This window comes from Patagioenas fasciata, chromosome 6, assembly GCF_037038585.1.
Source record: "Patagioenas fasciata isolate bPatFas1 chromosome 6, bPatFas1.hap1, whole genome shotgun sequence".
NCBI lineage: Eukaryota > Metazoa > Chordata > Aves > Columbiformes > Columbidae > Patagioenas > Patagioenas fasciata.
Genome location: NC_092525.1, coordinates 37,586,090 through 37,609,514, shown reverse-complemented (window position 1 = coordinate 37,609,514; position 23,425 = coordinate 37,586,090). Strand labels below are relative to the sequence as shown.

General features: G+C 39.3%; 1 protein-coding gene and 1 long non-coding RNA gene across 4 annotated transcripts in view; one reads left to right on the top strand and one right to left on the bottom strand.

The window, feature by feature from the left end:
• Window positions 1-23,425, top strand: part of ST6GALNAC3 (ST6 N-acetylgalactosaminide alpha-2,6-sialyltransferase 3) — a 249,812-nt gene that overhangs the window by 1,228 nt on the left and 225,159 nt on the right. The window contains exon 2 of the mRNA XM_071810561.1: window positions 10-71. Coding sequence (XP_071666662.1) covers window positions 54-71 — 18 coding nt within the window. The 5' untranslated portion in view covers window positions 10-53. The remainder of the gene's footprint in view (window positions 1-9; window positions 72-23,425) is intronic.
• LOC139828319 (uncharacterized) overlaps window positions 1-23,425 on the bottom strand; it is a 33,770-nt gene that overhangs the window by 2,956 nt on the left and 7,389 nt on the right. Inside the window, exons 2-4 of one of the 3 annotated variants that reach the window (XR_011739818.1) lie at window positions 14,380-15,844; window positions 12,494-12,554; window positions 11,598-11,966 (exon numbers count right to left, since the gene is read on the bottom strand). This is a non-coding gene — a long non-coding RNA (uncharacterized lncRNA). Of the gene's footprint in view, window positions 1-11,597; window positions 11,967-12,493; window positions 12,555-14,379; window positions 16,221-23,425 lie in introns of those variants that run through there. The other 2 variants (XR_011739819.1, XR_011739817.1) reach the window with 2 other exon arrangements.

Sequence of the window (23,425 nt, the reverse complement as noted above, 5' to 3'; positions counted from 1 at the left end):
TTGATACAGGGGCCTGTCAGATGTGACACACAACCTATGAGAGGCCGCCTGGGATGGCAGCTGGAGGCCAGGTAGGAACCAAGAGCATCTTAAATTTCACCACATGCCAATGATTTAAGCCTGTAATGCTCCAAGTGTAACTGTAGCACGTTTTTACTAACTTATTTATTGCAATCTTTTTGTTTATTGCTATCTTTTTGCAAGACTGTAGAGCTATAGTAGGTGAATATGTATATGAATCGCACCTTCCATCTACTCCTCTCAAGTCACTAGGCTATATCAATTTTCTGCAGGTACATAATTTTATTTTTATTTTCTTTTTCCAAATTATTAATAACCCCCTGGGGGATTTGCCCAGACTTTCAGTTGGGAGTTGGAAGTTAATCCAGATCTTCAAAGATCCTAGAGGCTACTTTGCTTATTGAAAGGTCCGTGATTCCTTATAATCAAATATCAGCTTAGAGGGGATATAATGTGTGTTGCAGTTGATGTTAGTTATTAAAATAAAAACATAAGTAAAGCTTCTTAAGATTATTCCAGTAGCTAATGATTCACAAAAGCGAGGCAATACACATCTGTCAACATCTCCAGGTAACAGCTGGACAGACTTAGATTTGATTTATTACATTAAATGGAAGACACTTATGTGCATTAATATAAGAATAACTTGGTTTAAAAATAGGTTTTAAAACTTGTAATTTATCTTGGAAGTCATACCTAATTATCATCTTGGTCTTTAAGTTGTTCTGTGAAAACATTCCAGGTAAGCTACCTTCCTGTTTCTGTTGGATTAGTGGGGCACCTCATAATAAAATATTTGACCATAATAAGATTAGGTACTTTCAACTGACACTTTGCAGTACAAAGTAAACTTTTAAAATATATCTTGAATCTTCAGCAATGAGCTAGTATTAAATCGCCAGAATTTCAACGCATAATGCATTATGGAGAGGGATGTTATCAGAATTAATTTAATAATAAAGAAGGAAGTTTTGAAATAGTTTGGTTTTTACAAGTCTTCTCTCCAGATGAAAAAGACCTTACAATAACCTTAACCATTTTACTTGTGACAGTGGTAAGCTATGGCTATTTTAACATAAAGTCCACACTGAAAATAGAACACATCAGATGATTCAGTCAGGTCAAAATGACAAACTTTCATAAAATATTGTCCTTGTGTCTTCATTAGCCATAATTATTGCTGTCAGCTAAACTTTTGGACAAATATTAAATGTCTTCCCATTGTTTTCAAAATAAGGGGTAAAAATTACTCAGTGTACAAACAATTCTAAGTTCATGTTAGAGATAAAATATTACTTTTGACAGATTGCTGTGTGGTCTTGTGCACTCTCAGATCTCAAAAAAAGTACAAGGTCAAAAATAATGTGTCTGATGACCTATGTATTTTAATACAAATATTGCCAAAAGAAATGATAATCAGATCTTGACACTTGTCCTGGGAGAGTCATCCAGAGCCTTCATAAAATATAACACATTAGAACCACTAGGCAAAAAGTCATAAGTGTAATGCTTGTTCAGTACTTCTGTGAGGTATAGATCATCTTACAGTGCTAAGTTTTGGCATTAGGACACTCACATGAAAAAGAGGAATTAGCCCCTTGACGACCTTTTTCATGGGTTTCAGGAGATTCTTTTTTTTTTAAACAAACAAAAACCCAAACAACAAAAACATTTCTGGCCATCAGTGTGACTCAAAAGGCATTTCGCAGTCAACAGAAATTAGAGCTAGAGGGAACCTTGGGCACGAAGACAGCATTTGATATTGCTTTTCCTGCAGGAAGACTCAAGGAGGAAAGAATTCAGCACTGTACCAAATTGTAACAATCCCAGATAGGGTGCTGGGAGCAGGATATCCAACTAAAGTGAAAGCCATGTCAGAAACTGAAGGTGAAGAGAGCATGTGACATCTGAAGGACACTGTCTAGTACCAGAGAAACTGAATCATTGGGAATATATCCAGCTGAAGGCATGTAGAGGAAATAGATTTGGGATAGTTACCAAGTACATTTCCAGATTTGATACACCTATGGGCTTTTGTGATAGTTAAGAGATCTAGTACGGTCAAAAAAACATCTGTATGAACAGGGGAACTCACGAGACTGGTACCATCCTTCAGCATAGTTAGAAGTACAACAGAGGTAACAATGCCCAGGAAGGAGGGCCAAGGGCAGCACTGAGACTGGTTCAGTACAGCTTGCAGTGCTTTGGTGGGCACAGAAGGGAGATAAGCTCAAATTAGAAAGGAGCTGCTGGCTGTGTTCTCTGCTGCAGAATGAGTTTGTCAGCTCACACTGGGGCATCAGGTGGCCGTGCAGTCTGTTCAGAAGCCACTAGGAAGCATTATGGAGAAGCTTGTGCTGCAGGCAGCCAAATGACTTCAACCCTGTCAGATGCACACCAGGCCAATGAGGTGGTGTTAAGGTGCTCCCCAAGAAAGTCACGGCTGGGGGCAGATACATTGCACATGATGGCCAGACTACAGTCTAGACAAATTTTGGAACAGAAGAAAACCTCCCAACATGCTTCAGTATGTATTTTTTTTCATTCGTGAAGTACGTTTTGTTTGAAGGGAGAGGCGGGGGAACAGTATTTCCAGGGCATTTAAGAGGTGGCAAAAGATAGGTGCTACATGTAGGTATACAGAACACATTATATGACGATGATATGTCCACAGGCTGGTTATGTATTAATAGATTTCAGCCCAAACAAGTGGAAAAAGACACAAAAATTTTGATAAAACTTACCAAAAGGGAAGAGGTAACAACTAGGATAGAGCCTAAATGGGGGAGAGGACATTGTAAAGGAAATGAGTTTAGACTCTGCAGTGTTCCCTTCAGAAGGATCTAGTTTGCTTTTCCAAGTATAGAGACTTTTCATTTCGTTTACAGAGCACAGTCAGTGGAACGTTATTTGTCTTCACCTCTCAGTTAATAAAGACCTCATCTTGCTCTCGCTGAAATATTTGCTGGAAATCAAGGGAGAATTCTTCGCTCAGCATGCTGACAGGAGAGATAACTGCTTTAGATCTCCTTTTTCTTCCTTTCTCTAGGGTTTGGCTGAGGGTTCTTTGTTTATTTTGGAATTCCAATCAGAGACATGTCTATATTTCAAAGAGAACTAAGTTGTGCTAAAACCCCAAATCAGTATGCTCTCTAGTGAAAGGAAAGCTATGGTTTTTTTCTTTTTTTCATATTTTCTAACAACTGAGGAGAAAAATGTTACCTAACAAGAAAATGCTGCTCAGGGAATAGACGTTAAAACTCAGCTCTTATTTTGGAGGGAAGAGAACTTGATCTGATGTCACTGAACACTCCAAAATAAACAGCTGCTGTTCTGTTCACTTTTTAAAAAGAGTAGGGTTGTTTTCTGTCTCTAAAACATGCGGTTTCATTAAAGAGAAGATAATTGATGATAAAAGCAGAGGGAGAATGCACATCTTGGTATTAAATGCTATGTAAATGAAATACTGTCAGAAGAAAACTGGATTGCCTGCTTTAGGTGCATAAACTTTAACAGCAGGCTGGAAGCTGCTGTTATTTTCTATCAAATAAGAGAAGATTTTAAAAAAATCAGTTCTACAGCTTATAAGCCGTATGGAGGCTTAATTGTTTCCTTATGCTCCATTCTACAAATATACTAAACATTACCAATCAATTAGCTACCAGCATGCCAGACTGTTCTTTAATATGGAATGTCTGCTGTGTCTTAATTCTTGCCTTGAACAGGTATTTTCACAGAGCTAACTCATTATATCTCAGTCTCAGCACAATCCCAACAAACCATTTTGATACTGAGTCCCTTGGCTGCCTCTTGGAGCTCCTGTGCCCTTGGGCTCGTTCATGACCTCTCGGGGAATTTCCATGCACCTGAACCTGATTCCTGAAGGATGCAGTAAATACTGCATGCAATGCAAATTCTGTTGACAGAGATAGCCAAGGGAGAGTGGAATTCTTACCTAGCTATTTAAAGGACTTTGTATGGAAATGAACTACTAGTTGAGCTGCAGGAAATGCCATATTGCATCAGACCATCAAGTTTGATTTCTCGCCCTCAGCAATACCTACTGTTTTATAATCTGGTTATTCAGAGAATGAAGGACTACCCTTCTACAAATATGCCCATCTAAGTCACTCAGAGAGAAGGGATATATGCTCACGAAAGAGGAGTAGATTCCTTGTTGATTTCTTTTGCAAGCTGTAATGTCCTTCCCTGAAAGATGAGATTGCGATATCCTTGAAACACACACGTTGACACAGCGGGTCTACTTATTGCACTTTAAAAAAACAACCAACAAACAAAGCAAAACAAAAGCCCACACATACCAAAAAGTCCCAAACCCAACCAACCCCTAAAATTGCTCTGCAGATATCTTGTGTTCAGTTCCTTTAAGTACAGTTGAAAGAAATTTTTACCTGATCCATCTTAAATTTACTCATCTTTAGCTTATCAGTTATTTTCCCTTTACAGCAGCTGAAGAAGAGCATAATTTTATCACATTTCATTTTCAAATGCATCAGTTAATATCCTTTATTTAAGTTGTTCGATGTGACTAGTGTTTAGAAAGACATTTGCATTCTCTTGAGTTTGGCATTCTCTTGAATTTCAGTTGGGGCCGCAGCTACTGGACAAGGTGGATCAGACTCGTATGCACTGCAACTGGGGGCCTGGATGCACAGAATAAGCTGCACCGTCTTCAGTCTGGTCAGACATAAACAGGGTTTAGATATTTACTTCTTATATCTTAAGCTAAGCAAGTGTAGTGTCAATGTGGTTTATCAATTTACTGATCAGCCTCACGGCAAAGTGTGAATGCTACGACTAAATGACATGTGAACACCCCCTGTAGGTGTCACTAGGAGTTTTGCACAAGTGTTTGCATGCAAATTTATGATCCACAGTAAACACTAATCACAGGCACACTTCAATGGCACCACTATTAAGTTCTCTTTTATCCTAGAGAAAGGTGTTCATTCTAAGTATCTTTACTAGTGCTTATTTTCTAATTATTAATTTCCCTTCAATATCTTAGAAGAACATTCAGGACATGTAGGACATATAGTCCATTTAATCCAAATTTATGTCAAAGCTTGTGAGAAGCTATAGATATAAGACTTAGACTATCAGAATATAGTTTTCTCTTGCAGTTTTCACTAACAGCTGTTTAAAAACAGTAACAGCCAGTGAAAATACAGAAAGACATGTGGAACTTAGGGCCCACTAAATCTAATGTTGATTAAATTCATAACAAGATCTCTTCCTGTTCAGGAAAGCTTGCTCAGCCAGCCTCAGAAAAGAGGAGAAGACACAGATATCCACCCTGGCCTTATTTTCAGTACTCAGATCTTGTGCATTTCATCCTCAAGGTTCAACAGTGTGTTTACACTAAAGCTTTGTTGGATCTGTATTATGGAAAGCCTGTCCTAGAGAGAAGCTCACAACACTTTAGTGCAGAAATCTAAAAACTTAAATGCAACTTAATTGCATAAATACAGGTAAGACTCAAGGCATCTACATGCTGCAGCAGGGGTAGCTCAAAATAACATATCCACAAACTGCTCAGTTCTGGTAACAACTGATAACCAATGTTAATGCACAACACAGCAAAGTAATTCTATACATTTAGATCCATCCCCTCTCTATAAAGAATTAAAAATATTGTTCTTTAAAAACATTCTACCGCAGCGTATGAGACTTGACTAGACACTGGCATGGTGAGATAAACTATTTAGTTGGTGCTTTAGCACACTAGCAACTTATCACAGTATTTGGGATTTGGTGACCAGGGAACCATTAAAGATTATCTTTACTGAAGAACTTGAAGATGGAATGTCCTTTCCACTTGCTTTCCTCTAAACCTCTTCGTCTGAATAACGTGTTTGCCTTTTGGAATCTTGTTTTTCTCTGTGTCCAGTCTCCAAGGAGAAGCTTATCTTGGAGTTGTTCTCTCAGGTTAAATACATTGCTTCCATCTATTTCTCCAGTCAGATGGAAGCCTCTACTTAGCTAAAGAGATTTGAGGCTGTATTAACTTGGGCTTTTTCTCCCTCTGCAATACATTGCCTGCATTAAGAAGGCAGCCACCATCAGGGAGGCATTGGGCGCTTACTGCTTGAGAGGTCATGTGTGAGTCGTGCTAAAAAAACACACAAAAAAGGAGTTTCATGTGGATGTCCAGTGATTCTCACAGGTTCTGGGAACATGCCACTTTCCAGATGTGTAGGTTCCAACTTCTCTTATTAAGTGATAGGAAAGGAGGAGACACTCTTATCTTCAAAAAATCAGAAGAGTTACAAACTAATTCTCTCTCCAAGTTTTATGTTCTGCATCCAACAGAACATGGCACTTTCTTACTGCTGCATATTGCGTGTGGTCCAGTTCTCTCAGCCTATCTCTGCATTTCCAGAAGCAGGAAGAACAGCAGCAGGATACAAGTGAGGGCCATGCCTGCTTTTATAAGATCTTAACTGTGGAGGGGTTTCGTTAGGAGGAGATATGTTGTTGAATTAGTCAGGCCCAAAGGAATCTCAAGGCCACTTTGAGAAGCTGAGAACAGAATCTGCTGTGAGAAGGAGGGGCGTTTCTTCATTCACAGGGCCTCAGCATGGCGTGAGTCGTCGGACTTATCATCGGTGGGGCTCCAGCGTGTGGACTGCCCATGATGTTCATTTAGCGAATCCATGCTTGGAGTGTGGATTCGTGATTAGAGAACGGTTGCGTATATAAGGAGACATGTTTCTGTAATAAATGGCTTTTGCGTGATTCACACTGAATCGGAGTGCTGAGTCCTTTATCATTCCAACACTTGACGATGAGGAATGGTAAAGGAAATGTTAAAAAAGAGGCCAAGTACTGAATCTCTCCAGTCTGCCAGAATAGTCTGAAACATGTTGCTTCATTTTCACATGTTTGTGGAGATTACTGATCCAGTCCTGAGTCTGCAGTTGGAGACAACTGGGAATGTGCTAATTTACAAACTGAAAGTGCTTGTAATTTTTTACTGTTTTTTTATATATATGTATTCAATTCCTCCTTTGTGGTTACCAAAAATACCAAGGTTTATTCACATTTCCTTTTTGGTTGGTAAGGGGAAGGAGTGACGTGTTTTTAGTATTTAATAAATGTTTGGTATTTTAATACTTTATACACTGCATAACGAATATCACTAGGATCATATTGATAGAGCTGTAGCTGTCAGTGGGTGAAGCAATTACTAAGTGAGGGCATAGAGTACTCTTGAATCAAGACTCTGCAATAAGCTGTCATATTTATAGGTACTAGAGAGAATATATGTCATAGTAAAAGATAATTTATGATATTTATGCAGATTTGGAAATTACTGAACAGGTGGGCAGTCAAGTTACAGGGCTGTGCATGTGGGTATCTGCTTGTGCTTTATCTTCTGCAGAAGGATTCCTACACCATCCTTTTGCAGAAATGGGTTCTACCTGTTGGAGAACATAATAGGCTTCTCTTAGGTACTCCCACCAAGCATCTGTTTAGCAGTCACCCTAAAATCCCAGCTCTGAAATATGCTGCACCATTTATCACTTTTTTCCTCTCCACAAATACTTCTTACCCCCCGATTCTTAAAGTTCTGAGTTTTATGCCTTTCTGAGGAACAGGGCACAGAGAAGATTATTTCGTTGGCTTTGACTTGTTTTCCCACAATGCTTGACTCTTACTGACAGTCACAGTCTTCCATCCTTTCATCTCCCACTTAGGCTTTCTGTGCCTCACAATCGTCTTTAAATCAAAGAGCCTGATCTTCTGTTGTGCTGACCTCCTGCCATTCCACCTGGCTACAGCTGGCACTGAGAGTGCTCAGCTCTACTGAAAATTAGCCTCCAAGTGTGTCCCAAGTAGCATGTGTTCTTTGTTAGCACTAGCTCTGCTTCACTTGTGCTGATTTGCTGCTTTAGTAGCTTTGAACTTGGGTCACTGAATCACAATTCATTTCCTGTTGGAGTTTATGATTGTATGGGAAAAGTTGTGTCTGGTGAGAGACAAAGGGAAAGGATATACTGAGTCTGAGTTCCTACTGGTTTTACCTTTCCCTTCCTGTCACCCTCTAGTTAGGGACCTGAAGGGTAAATTGTTATACAGAAGAAAATTATTTTGTTTTAAACTCTGCTTCTATGATGCGATGAGTTGCTCACCACTTGTATTTGTACAAGCTTATTGAATTTTACTTCAGAGGACTAATCCAGGTTGAAATTTGCCTCCTTTGTTTTCCCAAATGTCATTTTCCTAATGGGTCCAGTTGGCCAGATCACCACCACATGCAGCTTGTAACCTAAGGCTGACCAGGACACTTTTCTAAATCATATTGGCTTGAATGTGTAACTGCTTCTATGAACAAAGATGAGTGACATTCTGCAGTGGACAAGCCTTGTCCATCAAGACCATCTCTGCAGTTGTGTGGTCACCTAGAAAGTTGTGTGAGGCTAAATAAGCTGAAAACCATCTCTAGATCTAAGTCTCCTGAGCCAGATATAAAAGATTCATAGCAAAGTTACCGGCTTGCTCTGAGAAATCTCTTCTTTGCTGTTAAAGATGTTGAACTTCTGCCTCTGATCAGGCTGGTAACTGGAGGCAGCTGATGGCACTGCTTGTTGCTATTTGTTCTTGTTCCTAGAGGCCAGCATATCTCAGAAAGCTGGAAATTCAATGCAGTGACAAGTGCTAAGGGATGAAAGGGATCCTACCAAATGTTCAAAGATTATGCTGATGAGAGCAGAAGGGCACTCAGGAATTATCATTTTACGAGGAATTTTGGAAGGCTGTGAAATCAGCATGAGGAGGAACATTAACTGGTACAGCTAACCAGAACATCCTTCTGGGACACAGGGGAGATGCCCCTGAAATTGACTCAGGATAGACTGACTTGCTGGTCTCCAAATAGTTTGTTTTAATATAGCACCAAACCAGGTGTCTGGCAGATTATTTCCTTTGGAGCAACCTGTACATGCAGGGGCAGAATTGGCATGGTAAAAATTCTCCTTCACCTGTGCTTCCAGGTAATTATTAGGTTGACAGTTTGGAACACAAAAGGCAAGAATATGGCAGTGCCTTCCTAAGGTTCTCATGAGCACGGTCTGCTCATGAGGTGTGCCAGCTAAACATCGGTCTGCCTGTCTCAGCTATATTCCTTTGTCATCCAGCACCATCATCTCTGCAGGAGTCAGTTGTTTTGGCATCCTATATAACAGCAGTATTTCAATCCCATAGCACACCGGGTGTAAACTAATGGGATATGACATTCTTTCAATAAGGTGCTACCGAAACTGGAAGACTACAGCAAAATGGCAGTGGGGCAACTGTCTGTAGCTATATAAAAGAGATGGTGGGATGCACAATAGCTGTAATGATCGCCTGCTTAGTATACAATAATATAATTCTTCTTCACAACAACCTCGTCCCATGATGAAAGCAGGTTAAAAGATGTTGCAGGTTTTGCTCAGAGAGAGAGATGGCACTGTGGTCCTCTAGCTGTGACTGCCAGGGAAGGAAACGAGATCCTGATTTGAGAAAGTGACGCAAATGAGCTGTTTGTGCCAAATCCTCAGATTAACTGGAATCGGGAGATGTAAGATTGCACAGAATTAAGTCCTAGAACTAGAGAGCCAGTTAGATGTCTGACTGTGGTTGTAGTAAATGAATTATATGCCTAAATACCTTTGGAAACCTGGCCCTTAAAACGCTTAAATATCTACAGCTGTTGTAGAATTTGAACATCTCCCATAGTTACTAACGAAGTGAACAGGTGGGATGTGACAAATAAATTGGCTTTGGCAAAACAGCTGCAGAACAAGCTGGCTCTGGCCAAGCTGGTCACAGCTGCCTTCTGATTGCCCAGGAAAGGGTGGGGTGGTTTCTTTATGACTAAATGTTCAATGAGCAGGTTGGCCTCCATGGCCTATACAGCTTTAAACCAGGTGAGAGAGCTGCTTTCTAAATGGACAGCTTTTTACTCTAGATTTGCACTACAGAGAGTGAGCTGAGAGTTTGCCTGATGTCAGAGAAGTGTGGAAGGAGGAGAATGTGCTCATGCAGGTTGGTTTGCAACTGGAGCTGTGTTGATGAGCTGCTGTTAATAGTGTTTCTGTTCTCAAAATGTTGTGTGTACGGTGCTGGTTTTCTAATACTACCGCATTTTGGAATATCTTCACTTGTGTGGATTTTGGTGCTTCTAAAGCAGGCGTAGTGCTTCATGCTATATGTGTGTTTAGGATACTGAATGCATGCTGTGTTTGTTCCTGGTTTTGGAATGATTTTTTTGTTTTCTTCATACTCAGTAGAAATCTTTTCTCTTTGTTTTAAATTATTGAACTAATGTGGACCTTGAAATGTTACAAGGATTAGTTAAAATATTTGTACCATGCTTGCTTTGAAGATGTAGAATACCATTTAAGTGCTAAGATTTAAACATAGGCTGTGAAGAAAGTGCTGCTGATTGAATTTTTAGAGACAACATGTTAGATAATGCTGAGTTTGTTGTTTAAAGGTAAAATGAAAATCATGGAAAACTCTTCTAAACTATCAATCCCAAAGGAAAAACTACTTGATGACTTTATAGACATGTTTGTTTTGTGGATACTTAAAAGGATTTAGGGCTTGATATAAATTAGCAGACTTATACAAAATATTTAAGAGATTGTGATGGGAATGGTAGCCAGAACCCATCATTTGGCCTGGGAGTATCTCTTGTGTCACTACTGATGCCAGGAATAATTGATACACTGTAGTGTTTTGGTTGTTTGTGTTTTATGTTTGATCCATGTACGCAAAAGAAAGAGAACAAACAAATAAACCATTTACTATGTGCACGGCAGCTCAGAGGACAAGGAAATACAGATGGGCAGGACTTGAAAAGGTTATCATTTTTCCTCTGAATGCAATATTGTTCTGCAGAATTCTGTAGTACAGATATGAATGGGCTGAGGCATTCTGCAAAATGTGTTGTCAAGGCTTCAGAAAAACATCCCAATTCCAGTTTTCTTTTGGGGGAATACAAGTATATAGATTTTGGTGTTGTATTCTATGCAGTAGGCATAAAACCCATCCTGCAAATTTCCTTTCATTAATAAATAATTATAATGGAAACTTAATAGTATATGTGCATAAGGATTGATGTATTTCTAGTGTACCATATCAGTCTGCCTGAAAAATAGTATGGATGACTCTTTTGCAGAATGTGCAATAAACATTTAAAATGTTTTCTCTGTTAGCTTCTTATGCAAAGGCATTTCAGAAGGTTAAAGACTTTAAGTATGAAATGCCTTCTTCTGACTTCAGTAGGATTTTGTTTGTTTTCTCCCCTAAGAACTGAAAATATTTCAGACTAATCTGAAATGAGTTTTTGTGCTTCCCAAGCAAACTGCAAAATCGGTTATTTGTGTAGCCTTAGTCCTGACGTGTATCATCTGCTTTTGTGTAGTCTCAGGAAGACTGTATTCCTGTGATGTGCCGGCACATTTCCAAACGACCCAACTAATAGCTTTATATCAGTTTGATTCTGTGATTTGCTGTTTCAACATAAAGATGGAAGTAAATCTGTTTTCTGTTTCTTTCAGCAAGAAGCTTTATTTTACATAACAGTATTTTACTATGCTTCATCTGACATGGAGTAGTCCTTGGAACACATTCTGAGTAGGATGCTGTAAGGGTGTTTTAAAAGTAAAGGAGAAGTATGTTCTCAAAGGGACCAAGGCTTCTAAAGAGAAGAGATGCTGGATTTGGAGTGGTGGAGAGATGTTCTGTGACTACAGAAAGTGCTTGTATGACGTCTTCAAAGACGTGGCTTGTGAAGTTCTGAAGCAAGCTAAAGGGATTCTTTTGGCTAGGGGGAAGGGGCTCAATGAGTACAAAGAAAGCACATCAATTCCTGCTGTCCCCTTCCACCTTCATTCTAGAGAATGACACTAGTCAATTCAAGGCCGCTCAACCTATCAAAATAGAAGGAAAATATGTAACTGATGTAAAATATTACTGTGAAATTCAGTAGTAGGAGAAAGTGCTAGGATTCAGTCTGAGGCTTTGCTTTCAGGTAAGGGTCACTTGATTACTGAGGAGTGTAAGAGCTACAATAGTTGAAGGCAGTCATCTTTCCAAATAAATAAATTCTGTCAAATGCTTCCCTATGAGTTTGAGTGTTAAGCTGGAGGGAAGGAATTCTGGAAGTAATTCAATTAGTTATATAAGCATACGTGACTATTTTTTTCTTTTCCTACATGGAGTATGCCGTAAATTGAGTTCATCCAGTATGACTCAAAGGCTTGTTTGTTCGTTTTGCTTTCATTAGCTTGTACGGGTCAGTCGTGCTTGCTTCAGAAAGCAACCACATGTGGAGGGTCTCTGGCAGGCAATGGGAAGACAGAGATCACAAATCTAGAAATGCTCAGCAACAACAGTCTATTTCTAACCTGTTTCTTAAGAGGACAAGAATCTTCAACTGATCACAAGTTTCACTCACCAGGGTGTGTGAGGGACAGCAATGGGGGGAAACAGAAACAGTATTCTTCCAAAAAACCTTCCTAGGGAAGATGACAAAAAGATAATTAGTTCAGAGAACAACAATTCCAGTGAAAGTAATTCACTGGGGATTACCCTGATGGACCTTACGACCTGCTGCCACACCAGAACTGTGGGTGATGGGAGGTATAAAATCCAGATGGACACAGTAGATCAAATTAAGGGAATTTTAAAAAATGAAATGGAAAACATACGGAGATAATATGAATGTCTCCTTAGTGTGAGGAGCCAGACTACAGCAACACAAAGGGGTGGTACCTCCTTCCGTCTTATCTTGTATCGTGTTTGGCCAGTCACAGGCAATAGTATCACCGTGTTTTGTATTCCATAACTCTGCAGAAAAGGCAGTCGTCCTTCAGAAACTGAAGGATCCAGTTTGAAGCATGACTGACCACTGAAGGCTTGTTCATTTAAGTGCATCCATTTTTCCATGGTTTAATAAGTCTGAGTAATCTAGTGGACGACATCATCTGTTTCCAACTGCCAGAACAGAAGTGGGAAATTCAGCTATATAAGCCCATTCCAGTATTTAATTCCAACAAGAAATAGTTATTAATGTGGACTAGCTCTTGGTCCATGTTCAACATTCTACTGGTATTTGTTCTGGGACACCCAATATCTGTTTTTAATTTATTCTTTCTCTTCTTGAGACTGATTTCAAAGTAAGACCAAACAGGCCCAGGTGATCCTGCTCACCTCAGCGTGTCCCACACAGTTTTTGCTTTATGATATTTTAGCTATATAACATAACCCGGTCCATACCATCGAATGACTATTTTTTTTTTTAAACAAAAATAAGTTGATCGGGGCACAGGTAATACAGGAATACAAATGCAATGCAACTGATATAATTATTATAATTCTATAGATTTTTGGAACTGTTTGAAAATATAAAAATTCGTAACATTTGGATAAATCAGGCTGAGTTCACACCTGTGCTCTCAGGATGCTGCACTTGCGACTAGTAGAAAGCAAAGGAGAGCAGCAAGGTTACAAAGGGCAAATTAGAAAGCTCTGACTCAGAAAAGTAATTCAATCTTCTCATCGGAAGCGTCTCTGTTTAAGTACAAGCTATGAATTGCACTGTTATAGTTCTGGATGGCATTGAAGAACTGCAGTGAGCTGCTGCACCCAACCAAACACCATGAAGAGGAAGGGAGGTCAGTGTATCTGCTTGGGTACCTTTTGAATTTGTCACTTTAAAAGTACATTTATACATTTTCTGACTACTGCTGCACGTGTGCTCCTCAGCAGATGTCTTCAGTGGGAATTGGAGGGCTTGATGCTAACAAGTTTATTTTCCGATGTTATTTTATGTTTCGTTGCCCTTTGCTGAAATCTTGACTCAAATGTACTACTTCTTTCCATGGCAGTGGTTTGCCTTTGAACACATGAGAAGGTGGCCATGGCTATAGGAATTTGGGTTGGAGCACTCTTCCTAAAAGCACAGCACAACCGCATCACAAACGATCTGCCTTGGGGGTCTTTAATGCCAGACTCCAGTATTGTTCTTGTGCTCTCTCATTGCTGGAGTGCTAGTTGGCCACAAATTCTGTCTCTTGTACTTTCAGGAAGGTCTTCTTTCCTACTTCCCAACTCAAATCTGAGTGTTCACTGTTTAAGTTCTTACTTCATTAGATAAATAAGGTGCTAAAGTCTGTTAGACAAATACTGTACAATAATCTCGAAGGGTAACGTGAACAAATGGTAACATTCACAGTCACAGAAAAGAAGCTAATAATGTGAGGTTTTTATATACATACACCCACAGATGCATAAGCGTGCACACACAGAGACACATATACACGTACACACGCTGGGCGCTACCGTTGTTGTAGATCCTTAAATAAGCTTGACTCCTTTGGATTCTGCTTCACTTCTGGGTTGCAATGTCCATATTGGAATATGTGATGTGAAATTTGCCAGTCCAAGGTGGAGAAAGAAACCCTTCTGGCTTTTCATGACCTGCACTTAGGAATAGTTCTGTTATGTGGTTGTCTTGTCTGTATTTCAAACTTCAATATATTTTCCTTCAAAAAATAAAAGGTTTATAGCGTCTTTCCTCTCATAGTTTTCTTCTGTTTGCAGAACAAATTGGTTGCAGCATTGTGTAAATGCAGATGTCAAGCTTTCAGAGCTTTGTTTAGTGTATCTGCCATGTACTGTGTTGGACCACATAGCCACAGCAGCCTGTTCAGCCTCTGGTCAGGAGTCCCTGCACTGTACTCCAAGTATTTCATGGCAGATCAAAAACCTATTATATTGCCACTTTATTTTACAATTGTAATATTTTCCTGTCTTTTGGGAATTTTAACTATGATGGTGTTATGGTTTCTTGTTCTCTTAAATCTATATACCACAATTTTCTTTTCTGTGATGCTGAGTCTTGCGAGGCAGATCACCATCTTGGTCATGTTGATGTGATCCCACTATAAGCTTAATAGTAAAACAGGGTGTTCTTTTTGAAAGTGGACAAGAAAACACCAATGTTATCCAGCAGTGTTGGCTGCTAACAGCCTACTAGAGCTAAGAATAACTGACATTTAGACCAGTATAACTTTTCTTTTTGTAATTTACACTGTCTCTGTGGTTTAACAATCATACCAACATTTATGCTGGTTGGATGACTTTGCTTCCTTCATTTGCATGATGCTGGGAAAGTATTTGTAGTTACTATATCTTATTAGCTAAAGCCTTAGTATCTATTTCATATTTTTGTCTGCTAAGGTTATGTCTTGGTCCAAATCTGACCATTAACATTTGTTTCTGGTTTCCACTGTGTGCTCTTCTCTTACATGCAGAGCATCATCTATTGAATTATTGTGCTACTCCTTTATGGGGAACTCTTGCTCCCCTATCACATGTAGCTCAGATGACCCTTTACTCAGAACACTTTCCATTACCAAAGTTCTCTCCATAATTGCCATGAGTGCTACCCTGTGTTTAGGTTCCCTCCTGTTCTACGTTATATTTGCTATCAATTTTTTTGTTCTTTCCATGGTTTGTTGCATTTGGTAAATTAATTCTCTGCTCTATTTATGCTCTTCACTTGGGATGTGAGCTTTGCTTATTTCTTGATTAAAAACTGTTGTGATTGTTTTAAGGATTCATGGCATTTTAAGAAATCTAAACAGCCACTGTCTTGTCCCTGCAGTCTTTATTCTCTATTCCTGTTCTTCCCCTTATACACGCATATGTACGTGCATACACATGTGCACTATTTTCTTCACTAGCAATAGCATTCATGCAACCAGGTGCCTGCTCCTGGAGTTGATCTTGCTGCAGATTAATCCTGAAAGAGGAAAGAGTTTAGATTAATTCAAGCTATAACAGAGCCACAGTTTATCCTTGTATAAACCTGTAATGAAGTTGGTTCACCTAGTACGTATGGGAAGACAGGTTCATGCAGTGTGCCTGTCTACTGTCTCTGTGACTGAAGAGAGCTATTTACTGTAAATACAACTTTTGGATAGAAAATTGATTTTTCTTTTTTTTAATCATAGATCTTCCTGGTCTCCTGTTCAAATGTGCCAAGCTTGGTACACGGTGCAGCTGCTCCTTCTCATATCTTTCCTTTCTGCAGTTCTGTGTTCTTCACATTAACCTTCAAGGGCTTTCCAGAACCTCTCTTGTGTCCGTAGGCCTGTAGAGAAGACTCTGATCCATACCTGTTGTTCTCAATTAAAAAAACCAAATTATTAGTTTGTGATTTTGCACGCATGCAGGAATGCTTCCCATCTGACACTTTTTGAAAACAGAAGAGGGTTTGCACCTTCACCGCTTACCCTGTGCTGTTGTCCCCCTCAAGTGCTGACCCGCAGCAGAACTCTGTGTTCCGCGGCTGAGGTTACCAAATGGCACAATACAGCACGAATGCAGCCAAACAACTGAGCAGGAGCCGCTCTTGTTGATGGTGTTATCTGAGTTCAGGAGTCCTCCCTGTCCTGGAAGTGCATGCAAAGGTGTCTGCCAGACCAGAGGGGACAGTTGCACTGCTCTCTGGGGGGGCTGGCAGCTGTGCATTGGGGATCCCAGCCTGGGGTATTTCTGGAGCCCAGAGCAGGCTACAACCAGCTCCATGTCATAGAGGAAGAAGACGAGCAGCATGGCTCTTTGCTTTCACTGTTCATGTCTGCAGTTCTTAGCATAATGACAAGTACGGATGGCTTGGATGGGCAGGTCATTTTCCCAGGTGATTTTTGTTTTTAAAATACCCCGTCTTTCTTTAAAAATTAATGTTTCTCTTTATGACTAATTATTGGTAGTAGTATGTGCAAGAAACAGGAAACAAAGACCTTGTTACGTCTGGATATGAAGGATAATCCCAAAGAAGGATATTGCATGGAGACGAGAGCACATTGAAGCTAAAACAGAATAATGTCTTAATGGGAGTTATTTGTTGAAGACACAAGACTCTCCAGATGACAGCACGAGTTTTTGCAGTAACTGGCTCTGCCCAATCTAAAGTTGGGTCCATCTTTTCAAAGCACCCTATATTTAGTAAAACTGCTGTCCCTTACATAAAGTACACTTTGGTGACTGTGAAAGTAGTTACCATCATTGCTTGAAATGCTTTCTGGTAACTAGTTTGCACCTTTATCCAACCACGTCTTGAAAAGTCAGTCACAAGTAACAGACAACAGCACAGGTTTGTCACAGCAGGCAGCTAAATCACTTTTTCTTACAAGATAATTGTGATCTAGCAGTGCTACCAGACTCATATGTCATTTACCTTACTAAAAATACACATACATACTGTGAAAGGGGTGGGTGACAGGACCACCTGGCAGGGCTTATTTTTTCAGTGTGTAGATAATTTTTGCTTTTGGAATCAAGTGTTCCAATACTGACACTGCAGCCTGAAACAAGAACTGAAAGAGCCAATAAAAATCTGAACTCTAAGAGACTTTTTTTGTGTGTGATTTCATAACATGCAGTATAATTAGCCTCTAAATTTAGTGTCCCGTGTTCCTGAACTGTTTGAGAGCAGATCCTGACTTCTGTGAGCAGTCACATCACTTTCTATCACGTTTAGCAACTTCCTGAGCAGTTCTTTGTGTTTTCTTTCTCAGTGTAATTAATCATAATAGTATTCACGTGCATTTCAGCCACAATTAGGAAACTTTCTGACTAATCTTGGAATACATTAATTTACACTTTTCCTGTAAATACATTCATGTTTTCTTTAAGAATATTTTCCAGTGATTCTCGCACGTTATTGAAAATTCTTGCATGGTTTTAGAAGCAAACTGCAAATGTGTGCTAAACACTTGAGCAAATGCCTCCTGGAAATAGAAAAGAAGTGAATATGGAAGAGACTTTAAATTTCCATCTGCGTCACGGTGAGGTCTGGGTGTTAAGAAGCTCTTCTCTCTGTCTTCCCTCTCTCTCAGGTTGTTCTTCTCAGACTTGCAGAGTCCTGATCTAACTTCACTTTGCCTCTTGGAAGTTCACCATTTTTGTGAACTGGAGCATACAAACAGTAAAGCAGAAATGGTGGCTTTTGGAGATTATTGCTTGCTCCCCAGCTGAAATAATTTCCTCTGACAAGCTGTCTTGCTTGGCTGTATCAAAACTACTCCTTTCCAGCACTTACTAACATACTCAGGTAAATAAGTATGATACTATGTGGACAGTCTCCAACGCTATTTTAGCTTGGCTGTGGTCGATCATCCTCGCTACCGCTTTGAGCTGGCTTGGAGAGAGGGAAGTGTGGACATAGGGGAGCACGAGCTGGGGAGGAATCCCACATAGCTCTCTGCAGCTGTTTTTGGGGAGAGGTAGAATAGCATGGTATAACTCCAAAAGCTTTGTTCAAAGCAAAACAGAGGTGCTGTCTGAAATGTATTAAAAGTTAAAACTCCTATCCCTCCAGTGAACTTATTTTGTGTAACTGTGTTCGTTTTGACTGTGCATAAGAAAAGCTTCAAGTGATGCAAACAGTGCCCTTTTTCTGAAACCCAGATAGAAATAAGTGAGGTGTAAATGTCACTAACATCTCAAGTGGGTTTAAGATACTGCTTTGAAAATTCACACATTTGCTCACACTTACCTAGGACTTATGTTTAGGAGGCTATGTTAAAGGAAGAGAATTCCGCTTTAGAAGTTGTTTCCATTTTGTTTGTGAATATAGAATGAAACACAAATTTGTCAGCTCTTTACCCAGCCCTGATGCCAGTCTGTTTAACTATGCCTGTCAGTGGCCTTGTGCCTTTGCCTTTCTAATACAGAGCTGCTGTCCCCTTGGAGGAATTCCTCATGCTTCGTGTTGTGGAGCTTAAAAATAGTAACCAGGGGAAGGAAGGAAATGCTCTCAAAGTTGCAACAGATGTAATTTCCTGTCTGACCTCTTTCTGTAATTCCCCCCCCACCCTGCCCTGTATTATCCCAAGACCTTTTAGTCCTGACTCAAACCTTGTTGATGTTACAGCCCTTAGACTATAGCAACAACAACAACCGTGTGGCTCATGGAAGGGAAGTGTGACTGCATAGGCTGATGTCCTTGATTTTTCCGTAAGGGATGCTCTTTGCTGGTGGCTATTATATTAGGCTAAGATTTTTACAGGACTGCAGCAATGTGCAGTTTTCTTTATTCTTAGATAAATGCTAAATTGCAAAGCAAATTGTGCAAGAATATGAAGGTATGACTGAGCTATGACTTAAAAAACTGTCCTTCCTGACACTTCTGAACCAGTTGCCTCTCAGTTGTTCATGACCTCACCTAACAGTGTAGTTTATATCTTCCTTCTAAGTAAAACTCTCTGAGGATTGTGGTTTATACCAAGAAAGACATAAATATGATTCTGGGCACAGTCCAGTGGATCAGGCCATTTCTCCTGTGGCATCCACTTCTGGAAGGATGCTTCATTTAGTGAATTAGAGGATAGGATTAGTCCAATATAATTAAATCTCTCCCTACCCCCAAGTCCCAAATGATGCACCTCTACTTTAGGAACCTTTATCTGCAAAGGATGACTTTGTTTCAAATTAATAAAATGGAGGAACTATCCATGAACCATGAATGACACTTCAGGTGTGAGCAGCCATTCTGCTTGCATGTGGACTCCAGAGTTTAAATTGAACTAGTCCTTAAAGTCCTGAATTTACCCTGTGCTGCCAATTTCTTGCTTAAATGACTGCTATACAGAATGTCTAAATGGGCATAAAGTCAATCTTAACTCCTAGTATATATTTTTTCACTCAATGAAATCTGGTGTTTCAGTATCTCCAAATGCTGTTGTAAATGTTATTAAAATGGAAAGCTGGACACAGTAAGTTCATCTCTGACTATAAAGCGTTTTTTTTTATCGTGTACTGCAGCATTTTAAAGCCAGAACTGAGCTGTGGGCAGAATTTGGTCACATCTTGATAAGGAGAAAACCTGGAAGGTTTTGAAAATAATAAAAACGTTATGGAACTGTATTATTTTGTGTATGATAAACCACGTGCTATTTTGAACTTTGTTTCTTTCTGGTGGATTAACAGAAATACTGTAGTTTTATTGAGATTGATTCTAGTAAGAAATCTCAGGGTGGGGGGGGGGGGTGGTGAGTGAAATGAGTGTTACCCACCTGAGAATGATTAAAATTTTCTTTCTAAAATGTTTTCTATTTAAAATACGTCTCTTTACACTTTGTGAACACCAAGAAGGGAATAAACTTACATGACTTGCACTTTTGTTGCAAGAGAATCGGGGTGTTAAGTGATTTGCAAACACTAATGGCTTTGCTATCAATAAGGAGGACAGACAAAAAAAATGATACGCTGGTACTGAAACTGCTGAGAATATCTTTACTGAGGCCTTTAAATTGCAGTGAGGGAGGGATGACAATTATGAAGGTTTGTAAACAACTGTGATTGAAGAAATGGTAGATTTCTTCTGGAGATACACAACTTATTTCCAGTGAAAGCTTTGCAAACTGAATTATCTTTGCATAGCCTGCTGTTTTCCACCAAAGGCCACTGAGTCTAAGTCCCTGACTGGCTTAGACTGATGTATGGCAGGATTAAATTGCTAAAAAAATGGCTTTTTAACAATAGTCAGACTACCAAATCTTTGTTTTACCACTCTAACGGCTGTATGCATCTTCCACATTCACTCTGGTAAAAGTGCTAACGGAGAACTTAATGTCTCTTTGTAAATTCTACAATGACTCTTAACAAAACATCAAGACCACAAGAAGTCATAGATCATAACAATTAGCAAATGTACCACATCTCTAATTGTCCAGGGACCATTGTATGGACTTTATATGGACCATTAAAAGGACTTGCTCTGAGACATCTTATTTCCTAAGTTATTTGGTATGACAATGACAGACATTCTTTCTGTAGCTTCTGAGAAAGTCTATGTTGACGGAGACCACTTAAGTTATATCCTATTAAGTGGCAGAGTTGGTAGACTGAGCAGCCAGTATTAACTAGATTGGGGTTTGTCACAGATTGGGATCTCGCCTTTCTTTACTGCTACAGCGTATTAGGGGAACTTTATATCTCGTACTCTAGGTCCAGAGGTGGCCGCTTTTGTGTGAGTTGGTTTTTGAGGAGTGGTGTCCCACATGGTGCTGGAAGTTGGAAAAAATGACCTGGCAGCCTTGTTGAGTGCCACTGTAATAGCAGGAGATGGAATCTGTGCCTCTGATTTCTGTATACTAAAATAGTATTAGATAACAAACCTAGGTGTTCAAGAGTTTAAAATGCCAAGTTGATTACCTCTGAGGTCTTAATTTGGTCAAATTATCTCCTAAACATTATGTATATTTAATTTGGCTTTTTCTAATGCCTTTGATTCTTTTATGTGCAGAAGTTGACCAGGTGCAGGTGTAAAGCAGCTGCTTATATTCTGTTTGCTCCTCCTTGCCCAAGTGTGGCCCTATGCCACGTATTACATCCTGGCAATGAAAGCATTTCCTCAAGAAATGATGCCTAATTTCCTAATGGACACTTTTATGCCATTCACTGTAATATGACTTATCCACATTAAAAAATATTACTGTTTTATAGGAAAAAAAGTGTCACCAAAAAAATGATTAGTGTCCATTTATGTTGTTGTCCAGTATAGGGTAACTAAGATTTATCTTCTTAGAGTACTTAGCATTGTGTATCAATTAATATGTTCAAAATATAACTCCTATTACATTCAATTGCATCTTCAAGTGCCCAGTGCCTCAGTGAATAAGCCTTTGCAATTACGAAATGGGAGTTCAGAAAATGAGGGAAAATACTAGAGCCTAGCAATTAATTCAGAGAGCATTGCAGAGGATTTCTGTTAGAGACAAGCACAGAATGCGCCTCTTCACAGCAGCTTTCAATGATTTAAATCACCAGACTACTTCTGCGTTTTTTTCCGTGAAACCATTTCTCATTCACTGTATAATCTTTAATTTTTTCCAGTAGGAAACAGCATATTCATGTAACGCTGATTCACTCGCATCTTTTGCAAGTTCTGGTTTTTTGAATTACAAAAGGGGTGAAAAACGAAACACTCCCCCCCTCAACAAACAAAAAACCAAGCCACCACCAAACAAATCCAACAAGAAGAAAAACCAACCAAAACACATCACAACAACCAACAAAAAAACCCACCCACAACAGCAAAAACTCCAAAGAAAAAAGCTCCCAAACTTCCTTTGAGGAAAGTATTGTGTGATCGTGTCATCTAGAAATTCTGAGTTTTATATACCCAGGCTAAATTTAAGTTGCACAGACAAACTTAATTCCTGTCTGTCTTTAGTTTTGTGTTGAATTCTAAACTTTAATCGCATGCTTTCAATAATGTTGTTTGTGCATAATTCAATGTTTGTGTTTGGAATCCAAAACCTTTAAACTCAGGGTTGTTGATTACTCCAATAAAGGCAATATCTGAAAGTTCTCCAACTCATTAGGCACCTTAAATCTCCTTATAACCACATCTTTTTATCTTCTAGTTCAGTATTACACAGCAGTGTAGAAGACTGTCAGAAGCACGCTTGTCAGTTCTAAACTTCCAACATTGTTAATTAAAAGCATTGCACAGAATGTATTTTGTTATAAGTCTGATAGCTATCAGATGTTTCAGAAGGTATTAAAGCCTTTTTCTTGCTAATATATGTTTATAGTTTGGGATGGACTCTTCAACATACAGCAATTTCTTTTGCTACTGGCAACCTTCATGGGTTTTTCTCTTTAGATGCAGTGGAGCAAAGTCTGACAATAGGACACAAGACAATGGCTGGCTAGTCTGTGTCTCTAAAGGCTTCAAGAAGAGTGTGGATTTAATAAGTAGAGAATCATTTTACTTGGATTCAGAGGAGTAAAGCTCATGATTCAAAATCTGTGAGCAGCTTTTACTCTCTGTTTCTCAAGCCGTGGCTAGGTAAGACTTTAAATATGCTAAGAAGGGAATTTCGCTGAAAGAATTTTAATGGAAGGAGTAGAGCTGGATTTTAGTCTAACAGTTTGATTGGTTCCATAACTCAGCAATCAAGTGCAGAATGAGGTTTTAAAACAGGAATATGTGAGTTTGACTGTCACTGTAAATCTCTCCATATGACACCTCTGTTAACGTGAAAACATTGCTTAGTTTTCTGGTATAGAAATCATATTTTTTTGCTGCATGTCTAAACACTGGGGCCATAACTGAATAAATATATCCAAGCCAGAAAGCATCTGTGAAACACTTTTTTGTTCATAAAATTACTGTCATCATGGTACAGGTCCATTTATAGCATGCTAAAATAATGCTAATTCATAATGCTCAATTACACTTGGTGCTGGTTTATATCCTGTCAGTGCTGCTGGCTTTGGTAGAACTGGTGCAAGTGCTAAACAGTTGCAGAATTGGACCATGTCTGATTACACTTGCCTGTTTTTCTGTTGAGAGCTTGAAACTACA